Source organism: Pecten maximus, chromosome 17 (assembly GCF_902652985.1).
Source record: "Pecten maximus chromosome 17, xPecMax1.1, whole genome shotgun sequence".
Taxonomy (NCBI): Eukaryota; Metazoa; Mollusca; class Bivalvia; order Pectinida; family Pectinidae; genus Pecten; species Pecten maximus.
This window is the reverse complement of record NC_047031.1, coordinates 27,385,832-27,397,978: the sequence shown is the minus strand read 5'-3', so window position 1 is coordinate 27,397,978 and position 12,147 is coordinate 27,385,832. Positions and strand designations below refer to the sequence as shown.

General features: G+C 38.1%; 1 protein-coding gene across 1 annotated transcript in view; it reads right to left on the bottom strand.

Moving 5' to 3' along the window:
* Nucleotides 1-2,189: 2,189 nt before the first annotated feature.
* The window catches only part of LOC117315272, a 57,656-nt gene continuing 47,698 nt past the window's right edge, over nt 2,190-12,147 (bottom strand). The window contains exons 25-34 of the mRNA XM_033869420.1: nt 11,746-11,871; nt 10,070-10,193; nt 9,452-9,611; nt 9,137-9,210; nt 6,904-7,031; nt 6,450-6,600; nt 6,239-6,319; nt 5,132-5,251; nt 4,442-4,546; nt 2,190-4,002 (exon numbers count right to left, since the gene is read on the bottom strand). Of these exons, the coding sequence (XP_033725311.1) occupies nt 3,907-4,002; nt 4,442-4,546; nt 5,132-5,251; nt 6,239-6,319; nt 6,450-6,600; nt 6,904-7,031; nt 9,137-9,210; nt 9,452-9,611; nt 10,070-10,193; nt 11,746-11,871 (1,165 nt within the window). The 3' untranslated portion in view covers nt 2,190-3,906. The remainder of the gene's footprint in view (nt 4,003-4,441; nt 4,547-5,131; nt 5,252-6,238; nt 6,320-6,449; nt 6,601-6,903; nt 7,032-9,136; nt 9,211-9,451; nt 9,612-10,069; nt 10,194-11,745; nt 11,872-12,147) is intronic.

Below are 12,147 nucleotides of genomic sequence, written 5' to 3'. Positions count from 1 at the left end.
CATGTCTAACTTTTAACATCAAGTTGGAACATTAAGAATTGCACAAAAGACACACAAGATAATTGTACCGTTCAAAATAGGTTCAGAGTTAGGTACAGTCGAACAAATATGAATCAAAATATAAGATAATGTCTTTAAAATATGTATAAAATCTAACAATGGTTGTATTAACATTTTACAACGTAATAAAAAATGTACATTTTTGTATTTGAATATCTCAGTATTTAATATCCTCGAACTGTCAAAATCAATAGTAACATATTTGACCTATTAAACACAAAGCCTACCCTAGGAAATCACCCCGTATTGTGTTTGGGAAGAGAGTGGGTTTGATTAAAAGTCACAAACAACATTCTGGCGTTTTTATCAATGAATCTGTACTCGGATATGGACACAAATACATTGCATTCCTAAAAACATTTTTTAAACCATCTATGCTCTCGCACTTTTCCTTGTAGGACATTTCATAAGCATATTAGGCCAAGTATAACCTCACATCACCGACAAAGAGTTCATATGATCGATTGAAATCAAGAATTGGATGATTTCAATAAGACACATCACGCTGGAAATATGCGATATCAAACGTTACACTCTAAACAATTTACCTTTTAAATGTTTCTCTAGTAAACAATACAAATTGCACACTCAGTCACAGCCTTACAAACCTTAGACCAGACGGTCTTGTAACGTTACGACACGTTTAAAACGTACATTGTTTGTGTAGAAAGAAACATTTGATATCAAGATTAAAAGTGTTGTTTATGTTTATACAATACTGAGAGATACATATATTTTTTGCTATTACGCCCTCAAAGAGTTTAAACATATGTTTTAAGTTTTAAATTTCAAGTGTGAATAAATCATTATTTGGATCCCGATAATCTTTAACCTAAGGTCAAATACCCGATCTTGTTTGGCTACTTTAAAGATAAACATACTTGAAAATCACAATAAATATATTTCTACAGCATGGATGTCATGTTATGCATTTGTCTGACATGAGTATACGTTGTGAATGCTGTAGCATCTTTAATCAAACATGGCAAATTCTCATTTACCGCAAATGGCGAATTTTTATCTATATCGAAAGGCTGAACTCTTGGACATTCCATAAAATCACGTCAGTTACTTTATACCAGCTGAATTCATTTCACAATAAAACAACAAGTTGTACATTAAATCACTTTTGTTGAGAAAAAGGGGCAAAATTTCAGGGTAACCCTGGGAAAACACATGAAGTTGGGAAGGTGAACCAAATACATACCATTGTCGCCTAGGTGACTGGCGAGGGCATTATATTCTATATGCAACCAACCACACAATACAACACCCTACAATTAAGGCTCATACTCCCTCCTCACACCATTCTCACACACCACTAACACTATTCTCACACACTGTTCTCACACACTATTCTCACACACCATCCTCACAAACTATTCTAACACCAATCTCAAACTATTGTCATACACTATTCTCATACACTATTCTCACACACTATTCTCACACATCCATTAGTATGCATAGGCTATGATGACAATGCTATAAATGTTTAATACCCTGTTTTACATATATCACAGCACTGAAAAGTAACCCATCATAGAAATGTATATCTATATGCTATGATACATGATTTTTGAAACATTGGTAAAGTATCAATACCCTGAATTTATTTCTAAATCGCCCTATGGTTTTATAGAGGATGATTTTCCCTGGAGTTACATGGAATAAATAACGTACACACGAAAAAAAAATCTGACCCAAATTTCATCACCATTCCTTAAAATTGTCTATAGGAAAGCATTAATGGATTAAAAGAATATTTCCTTCGTTAGACATCTTAAAATGAAAGATCTTTAGCGAAACTTGGACAAGGGCTTCATTTTAGAGATAAGTACAGAATTTTATGTCATTTATTATGCCAGTAAAAAGAGAAGTAGCATTACGTCACAAAGGACAACAATCTCATATCGGTATCGGCAGTGAATGTCATGATATAACTACTTAAGCAATAAACTGCCTAGATGCGGCAGACCTACTGGTATAACTGCCACATGTGTCACAGACAAACTGAATGGTGCGCGCTAGCGCACCATGATTGTTTGTCTGTGACACATGTGGCAGTTATACCAGTAGGTCTGCCGCATCTAGGCAGTTTATCGCTTATATTTACGTTCTATTAATGAATCGCAAAAATAATTTTTTTTTTACATTTTTTGCAAGTGAGATATTCATACGCCCTCAGGGCAACTTCAGTTATACTCTCATAGATGAAGCTGCTTTTGGTAGGGATTTACTAGTAATATATAAGGGCATTGCCACACCAAATGTAAATATAGTGAAATGTCACGATCTTACTACAGTGAAATGTCACGATCTTACTACAGTGAAATGTCACGACCTTTAGTGAGATGACATGATCTTATTTCAGGGAAATGTCATGATCTTACTTTAGTGAAATATCATGAACTTAATTTCGTGAAATGTTATGATCTTACTTCAGCGAAATGTCATGATCTTAATTTCGTGAAATGTCATGATCTCATTTCAGTGAAATGTCATGATTCGACTTACGAGAAATGTCATGATCTTTCTAATCAGTGAATTGTCATATCACTTCAGTGTAATGTCATTATCTTAATTCAGTTAAATATTATGATCAAACTTCAGTGAAATGTCATGATTTTACTTCAGTTAAATGTCATGATCTTACCTCAGTTAAATGTCATGATCTTACCTCAGTGAAATGTCACGATCTTAATTCCGTGAAATGTCATGATCTTACTACAGTGAAATGTCATGATATAACTACAGTGAAATGTCGCAATCTTACTACAGTGAAATGTCACGATCTTTCTACTACAGTGAAATGTCACGATCTTACTACTATAGTGAAATGTCGCGATCTTACTACTACAGTGAAATGTCACGATCTTACTACTACAGTGAAATGTCGCGATCTTACTACAGTGAGATGTCATAATCTTACTACAGTGAAATGTCACAATCTTACTACAGTGAAATGTCGCGATCTTACTACAGTGAAATGTCACGATCTTACTACAGTGAAATGTCACGATCTTACTACAGCGAAGTGACATGATCTTACTACAGCGAAGTGACATGATCTTACTACAGTGAAATGTCACGATCTTACTACAGTGAAATGTCACGACCTTACTACAGTGAAATGTCACGATCTTACTACAGCGAAGTGACATGATCTTACTACAGTGAAATGTCACGATCTTACTACAGTGAAATGTCACAATCTTACTACAGTGAAATGTCACGATCTTACTACAGTGAAATGTCACGATCTTACTCCAGCGAAGTGACATGATCTTACTCCAGCGAAATGACATGATCTTACTTAAATGAAATGTCATGATTTTACTTAAGTGAAATTTCATGATCTTACTTCCGTGAAATGAGTTTAATTAATAGTAATGCCTCCAATTTGGGTTTTCATCAAGAGTTTTTTTATCAATGACTTAACTAATTCTTCATTTACACATTTCCGCAAATGAAACTGATTCTTTTGCAGGTCAAATACTGAATAACATGAAATGTTCATGTGTACTTTCTTTTGTGGTTTGGAGGTCAAACTCATTTTGTTGGTACAAACTTTTGTTTTAGCTCAACATTAATGTAAAAATAAAACACAACAATATTTTATAGTAACTATGAAAACAAAGAATTCCAAGTTTATACACAACAAACATTTCATGTTATACAGTAAATGATAAACATTTACTTAACCTTGATGGGACAAAAATTTTAAAGATGAACTTTGACCCCAATTAATAAAACATGATATGATTAAGTGAATTAATGGAGTTTAAATGCTTTGAAGTACATGTATTTAGAGTTGAAGATCTTCAAATGAACTTTGAACTTTGATCACTGAACTGTACAGACTCTACTTTCCTTTCCACCCGACTGACTTCTTGACGACTGCCCCGAACCCGACTCTGTCTTGACCTTTGTGAGCTCCTCCTGCCAAAAAACCCACAAATTTATATAACACAATTGATATTAGATTTTTTATCACTCAACAACTCAAATCTCATAAAACTTCTTTATTTCTTTTTGAAATGTTTAATACCACAACAGACATTCGTTCACCAAACTTACTGTAAACTACTGACATTTCTTGAAATAGTCAGCTCTCCACAATCAATCCAAAGATTTAAAAAATAAACTCACCACAATAATCCCAAAGATTTAAATAGTAAACTCTCCACAATAAACCCAAAGATTGAAATAGTCCTGGAAGTCAGCCAAGGATTCAAAAGTATTATATTTGGTTAGAAAATAACTCCAACCATATTTGTATTACTGTGTAGTGAAATTAGAAACAGAAATGGCTGTAATATGGTATTGTTGTGACCAGTTTATACTATATCATGTAACATTGAAGCAGTCCTTTACTAACCTTTAATGATAGCACCATTCTCTGATTGTCCTTCAACTGTGAATTCTGATTTTGAAGTTCGGTTTTCAACATTTCAATTTGCTCCTCAAGGTTTTTTTCTCTCCTCTGCAAAAGAGTCCAGCAAGGAGAAGCTAATACCAACAAGAATTAAAAGTTAACTTGTCTACAATGATGCTTTATTTAGAAATGAATTGACCTCTTACTGACATTGCCAACCATGAATTGAGTGTTCCATTAAAATCTTGTTTGGTTGCCATCAGTGTGTCAAACAATTTGATTTGTTACCTTGGATGTGTCAAACAATTTGATTTGTTACCTTGGATGTGTCAAACAATTTGATTGGTTACCTTGGATGTGTCAAATAATTTGATTGGTTACATTGGATGTGTCAGAAAATCTGCCTGGTTTAACCATTGTTAAGTGTAACAATTCGATTAGCTAACCTTGGTGAGTCAATCAATTTGATTGCTTACTATGAATGAATCTAACACTTTGGTTGGTTACTATTGGGTCACCTAACAATCTGATTGGTTACCTTGGATGAGTCTAATAATCTGATTGGATACCATGGACAAGTCTAACAATTTGATTGGTTACCATTGGTGAGTCAAACAATCTCATTGGTTACCATTGGTGAGTCTAACAATTTGATTGGCCGGCAATGGTGAGTCTAACAATCTGATTGATTACCATGACTTGAAGCTCCGCCTCCTGACGTAACAGCTCCTCTTTGTGTCTGTATTCCATCTCAAGATTTCGAATCTTTTCTTCGGCTCTTTGTTTTTCTTCACGAGTTATTTCAAGCTCGTTCTGGCAAAACACATTTTATTAATATATAATATAATAAGGTTTACAACAGCACTATGGGGCAGAAGAATCTATGCCTGTCCAATGCCATTTACTGTATAAGCTAGATTTGCATCATCTTATGATTGGTTTACTGACAATGCTATAAATCACCTTTCAAAGCTATTGTTAAATTTTCTAACAGTTTGAGGAAAACAAGTAATCAAAAGGCTCTTTAAACACTATCTGATTTTTAAAAACTGCAAATGGAGAATAATCAAATCAGAATCAATATCAGTCATACATGACAACATATGACTATAAAGCCTTCCAAGTTTTAAAGATATCGGTCAAAAACATATCTAAAAGGAGATCTCCTGACAATAAATAAATACCAAAATTTTAATAATTTTTGCAAAAAATAATCGCATCTAATTCTTCCTTGGGGTGTCTGGGTTATACAATCTACCAGGTTTCAAAGAAATTAGTTGAAGAAGAGAGAAGACCTCTGGACAAGTCATTACAGAAATAAACGAAGGGGAATAACTCTTGCAAAAATTGCTATATCAAAATTCTGTTTAGGGAAATACCACTGGAGATCATGTTTATAATGTATACAGTGTTCAGACAGGTATGTTTACATATGTAGGAGGAAATTGCTGGACAAACAAAAGCTTACGCAGGCGACTTTTCATTACTCTCGTCAAATTTGGCAGGTGTATAAAAAGGGCAAATTATTAAAATGTTTTGTATAAAGGATCAGTAATTAAAAGTCAGCCAATTAGATTCACAGATTTAGATAGATAATAGATTGTTATCGAGGAAATATAACAGTACAAAATATGATATTTAAGTTACCTTTATAATGAAATAAATAGTAATCATATGATATATTTTTGATTTTATTTTTATCTGAAAAGTAGAAATTTTCAGTTATGCAACATTATACATATTTGGACCAAATTGAAATTTGTAAAGGTAATTAGAGTTTGAATTTAACAGCTAGTTCACCTGCAGTGCCTCCTGGCGGCGACGAACAGTAACATCAGACACAAATCCTCGAGCTGCCAACTGTTCTTTCATCATCGTGTCCTGACTGTTAAGTTTAAAGTACATACATGTATAAATTTTAAACTAAATAAATAATATCAAAACCAATTACAAATACTTTTTTATTATAAGTATTTAAAGTGCAAAAAAGAGGTCCTGCAACATTCCTTACCCCTGATTGCGAGGCAGACCTCTCACGTCGACTCGAGGGTTTCTGAGGCCCCGGGGGAAGGCGATTTCGATTCCCTACAGGAGCTGATGATTTACGACTCGTAACTTGGATATTCCTCTTTATAAAGTTACTGGAATCGCTGAGTTTACGTCTGAAATTTGAAAATTAATGAAATATTTTCTCGAGGTCGAAGTATGTATGCATTAAGATTTTTGTACATCACAACCAGTAGACTTTTTGTGTGACTTTTTGATGACTACAGTTTGTAATATTAATCAGACAAACCACCATGTGTAAAATGTAAGTGTTTGTTTCAAAGTTTTCAAAAATCATGAGTTCCCATGCAACGTACAATGAATCTGACTCAACAGAGATTAATAGTTTGATTTTTATAATGAATACATTCTAACTGTTTTAATCCTACACCAATGAATTGACAAAAATTCTTTATTACCGATGACCAGGAACATGTATGTTTTCCTTGGAGCTGTCCGAGTGGACACTTCCGGAAGGGAAGTCCACTTCACTCTCCGTACTGTTCGCAGACATTGACCGGTCTCTACTTCGCCCTTGAACCTCTGCCTGTAAACTCAAAACGCTACCTGGTGAACTTACTAATGGTACAGTACTAAGTTTTATCTATCCTGTCTCAGCATAATTATACACTGATGTACATGTTACTACAATATAAGGTAAACAAAAAAACACTGATCCCGGCCGGGTCCAGTGTGTGCTGAGTATCTCAGTATTACCCGAACACATTGATCCCGGCCGGGTCCAGTGTATGTAGTTGGTGTATCTCAGTATCTCAGTATTACCCAAACACATTGATCCCGGCCGGGTCCAGTGTGTGCTGAGTATCTCAGTATTACCCGAACACATTGATCCCGGCCGGGTCCAGTGTATGTAGTTGGTGTATCTCAGTATCTCAGTATTACCCAAACACATTGATCCCGGCCGGGTCCAGTGTGTGCTGAGTATCTCAGTATTACCCGAACACATTGATCCCGGCCGGGTCCAGTGTATGTAGTTGGTGTATCTCAGTATTACCCAAACACATTGATCCCGGCAGGGTCCAGTGTATGTAGCTGGTGTATCTCAGTATTTACCCAAACACATTGATCCCGGCCGGGTCCAGTGTGTGCCGAGTATCTCAGTATTACCCAAACACATTGATCCCGGCCGGGTCCAGTGTGTAGTTGGTGTATCTCAGTATTACCCAAACACATTGATCCCGGCCGGGTCCAGTGTGTAGTTCGTGTATCTCAGTATTACCCAAACACATTGATCCCGACAGGGTCCAGTGTGTGCTGAGTATCCAGTATTACCCATACACATTGATCCCGACAGGGTCCAGTGTATGTAGTTCGTGTATCTCAGTATTACCCAAACACATTGATCCCGGCCGGGTCCAGTGTGTGCTGAGTATCTCAGTATTACCCAAACACATTGATCCCGGCCGGGTCCAGTGTGTGCTGAGTATCTCAGTATTACCCAAACACATTGATCCCGGCCGGGTCCAGTGTATGTAGTTGGTGTATCTCAGTATTACCCAAACACATTGATCCCGGCAGGGTCCAGTGTATGTAGTTGGTGTATCTCAGTATTACCCAAACACATTGATCCCGGCCGGGTCCAGTGTGTGCTGAGTACCTCAGTATTACCCAAACACATTGATCCCGGCCGGGTCCAGTGTGTGCCGAGTATCTCAGTATTACTCAAACACATTGATCCCGGCCGGGTCCAGTGTATGTAGTTGGTGTATCTCAGTATTACCCAAACACATTGATCCCGGCCGGGTCCAGTGTGTGTAGTTGGTGTATCTCAGTATTACCCAAACACATTGATCCCGGCCGGGTCCAGTGTATGTAGTTGGTGTATCTCAGTATTACCCAAACACATTGATCCCGGCTGGGTCCAGTGTGTGTGTTGAGTATCTCAGTATTACCCAAACACATTGATCCCGGCCGGGTCCAGTGTGTGCTGAGTATCTCAGTATTACCCAAACACATTGATCCCGGCCGGGTCCAGTGTGTGTAGTTGGTGTATCTCAGTATTACCCAAACACATTGATCCCGGCCGGGTCCAGTGTGTGCTGAGTACCTCAGTATTACCCAAACACATTGATCCCGGCCGGGTCCAGTGTGTCCTGAGTATCTCAGTATTACCTAAACACATTGATCCCGGCCGGGTCCAGTGTATGTAGTTGGTGTATCTCAGTACTACCCAAACACATTGATCCCGGCCGGGTCCAGTGTGTCCTGAGTACCTCAGTATTACCCAAACACATTGATCCCGGCAGGGTCCAGTGTATGTAGCTGGTGTATACAGTGGTTTTGACTGTCTCTTCTAATTTTAGTGGAAGAGGGAGAATACAGGTTGGATTAATAATATTTTACAACCTTGATGATTTGACACCGGTGACATTAACATTCATGGTTTGGTAGGTTGAAGTGTTTTGCAACTGGTGTGTCTCTATGTTTATCAATGTCTCAAATATGTTCGCTTAATCGGATTTAGAATTGGCATTATGTTACCCCAGCCTGGCACATAATCCCAGCTTCCCTGAGTAAGTAGGTAGTAAACTTTTATTACTCGACGACTGGTTTTGATAGCAAATATTCCTATGAACAATTTTTTTTTTTCAATTATTTCATTATGAGTTTGGCAATTTATATTCAACTCACCATTGTTTTTTCTAGATCCTCTGTGTTTGGCTTTTTCTGTTTTACTCGAGGACTCATTGTCTCTAGATTCTTTGCTGTAATTTTAAATCATATTTCATGAAGATGCTTATTACACATACTTCTTCATCAGACACCTGAACTTATTCTGAACCTGAGCTTAAAATTTTTCTTCTAATGTCACAAATTCTTTCTGTTTTGTGCTTTCTGAATGAGCAAAGTTATAAAAAATGCCAGAAAAAAAATGAATGGAACTCTTTTTTTGCTGGAGGTACAAACCAGCACTAGAGCCTTCTTCCTTAAGTGTACATTGTTTACCTGGTGTGAGTTCCTTGTTGATCTGTATACTGGACATTGAGCTGTCAACCATTCTCCGTGACAATTCATCATCTGATTGGTCGCTTGTGTCATCAGCCTCATTTCCATCATTTATCTCCCGTTCACTGCTTGCAAGCTCTTCCTTTATCCAACGAGGGACCTATGATAAACAGAGTTACTCCTGTTTGTATTACCAGAGTGTGTATTTAGATTTTATATAAAATGTGGAATAAATCTCAATGAAATGGTGGATATTTGCCAGTTTGTGTTAAATTTCTGCTTTACATAAACTGTGATCTCTCCTATACAGATGTCATGCCATATCCAATAAATTGTTCCCCTAAATTTATAATATTTTAAAGGATTAAGCATTTCAATCAATTTCCATATAATTCTTCGAAACTAAGAATGGAAAAGATTATCACGTAGAAAGAACCAGAGATTACTTGTGTCCCACATTAACAAAAATAGAGCAAATCCAAAATGTATCCACGCTTCAAAACACATTAAAATTGGAGAAGCAATTAATCCAGGACTCATAAGATCTGTGTCTGAAATGTCACTCTGTTGGAAATATCTTTGAATAGACACAGTCAGTTAAAACCACTATTTACTAACCGTTCCTTGTGTGTCCATCTCGGAGGCCTCTGACGAGTATTCGTCCCCACCCTCCCGACTAGACGCGGAGAAGAGTAGGGCCTTATCTTTTGGCACAGTGAGAGTATTTCCACTAGATCTCTTCCTGTAAATAGTGAAAATGATATTGACTGACATCACTAATTAAATTTCATTAATTGTTAGATTATATATTATAATATAATTATACAATTTTTTTGTAACAAACAATACCAGACATGATAACTTGTCAGACATTTTAACTTAGTCCTTATACAGGCCCTTTCGAACTTTTCAAATACATAAGTTAGTGTTTTTATCCTTGAGGTGTAAAAGAAATAGCAAAATACTTTTTGAGAAACACTGAAATAGTTATCTTGAGAGAAATAGCTACATAGCGGTCTAATTTGGATCTTATATACACCTTTGTTAATAACAGCAGTACATGGTGTGATATGTCTGATGGTAACTACCTCACTGAATGACATACTGCAGTCCTGTCAAATGCATTCAGAGTAATTCGGGTAAAGTGTCTTGCCAAAGTACACCACAACAACAGCACAGACTGACCCATTTCTCAGCTTCCTGAGGTTATGTGATCCATGCTCTAACCGACTGAGGTATCACGACCTCACTCACCTGAGTTTACATGGTCGACGCTCTAACCGACTGAGGTATCACGACCTCGCTCACCTGAGGTTACGTGGTCGACGCTCTAACCGACTGAGGTATTACGACCTCGCTCACCTGAGGTTACGTGGTCGACGCTCTAACCGACTGAGGTATCACGACCTCGCTCACCTGAGGTTACGTGGTCGACGCTCTAACCGACTGAGGTATCACGACCTCGCTCACCTGAGGTTACGTGGTCGACGCTCTAACCGACTGAGGTATCACGACCTCGCTCACCTGAGGTTACGTGGTCGACGCACTAACCGACTGAGGTATCACGACCCCCTCAGCTGAGGTTACATGGTCGACGCTCTAACCGACTGAGGTATCACGACCTCGCTCACCTGAGGTTACATGGTCGACACTCTAACCGACTGGGGTATCACGACCCCCTCATCTGAGGTTACATTGTCGACGCTCTAACCGACTGAGGTGTCAGGACCTTTCTCACCTGAGGTTACGTGGTCGACACTCTAACCGACTGAGGTGTCAGGACCTCGCTCACCTGAGGTTACGTGGTCGACACTCTAACCAACTGAGGTATCGCGACCCCCTCACCTGAGGTTACGTGGTCGACGCTCTAACCGACTGAGGTATCGCTACCCCCTCACCTGAGGTTACGTGGTCGACGCTCTAACCGACTGAGGTATCACGACCCCCTCATCTGACGATCTGACCAACTGAGCCATCCTGACACCTCACCTGAGTTTATGTGGCCAATAATCTCACCAACTGAGGTATCACAGCCCCCTCACCTGAGTTTATGTGGCTGACACTCTCACCGACTGAGGTATCACAGCCCCCTCACCTGAGTTTATGTGGCCGACACTCTAACTGACTGAGGTATCGCGACCCCCTCAGCTGAGGTTACATGGCCGTAACTGACTGAGGTATCGCGACCCCCTCAGCTGAGGTTACGTGGCCGACACTCTAACCAACTGAGCTAAGATAGGCCAGGCCACCTTATATACATTAAAATTACATCAGATGATGGGGTAAAATGCTACCTGATTCCTCGTTTCTTGCGACTTTTGCGTCGAGGAGGAGGAGCGGACGTCTCTAACTGCACAAACAGGTTCTCACCATGACAAAAGAAGCTGCTGATTGTCAAGGATTCATCTGATTTGCTGATTCTGAAGAGAAATTGTTACAGGACGGTTAGTTCTTCACATTTTATATTTTCAAGTCTATTTGCTGCTGTTAGAAATTCACAACTATCTCTGCTGTTTAAAATGTATTTATTTTGTTCCAAACTTCAGCAAATTATCTAAACCATTTAATGCAATGGTGAATAAAATAGTATATAACTCCCACTAAAATTTTGCAGTTTAAACATTTTGCAACAATTTAGAGTAAAGATAATCTTCATCGGATAAATAACATTACTGCAATACAATTGTATATAGTTT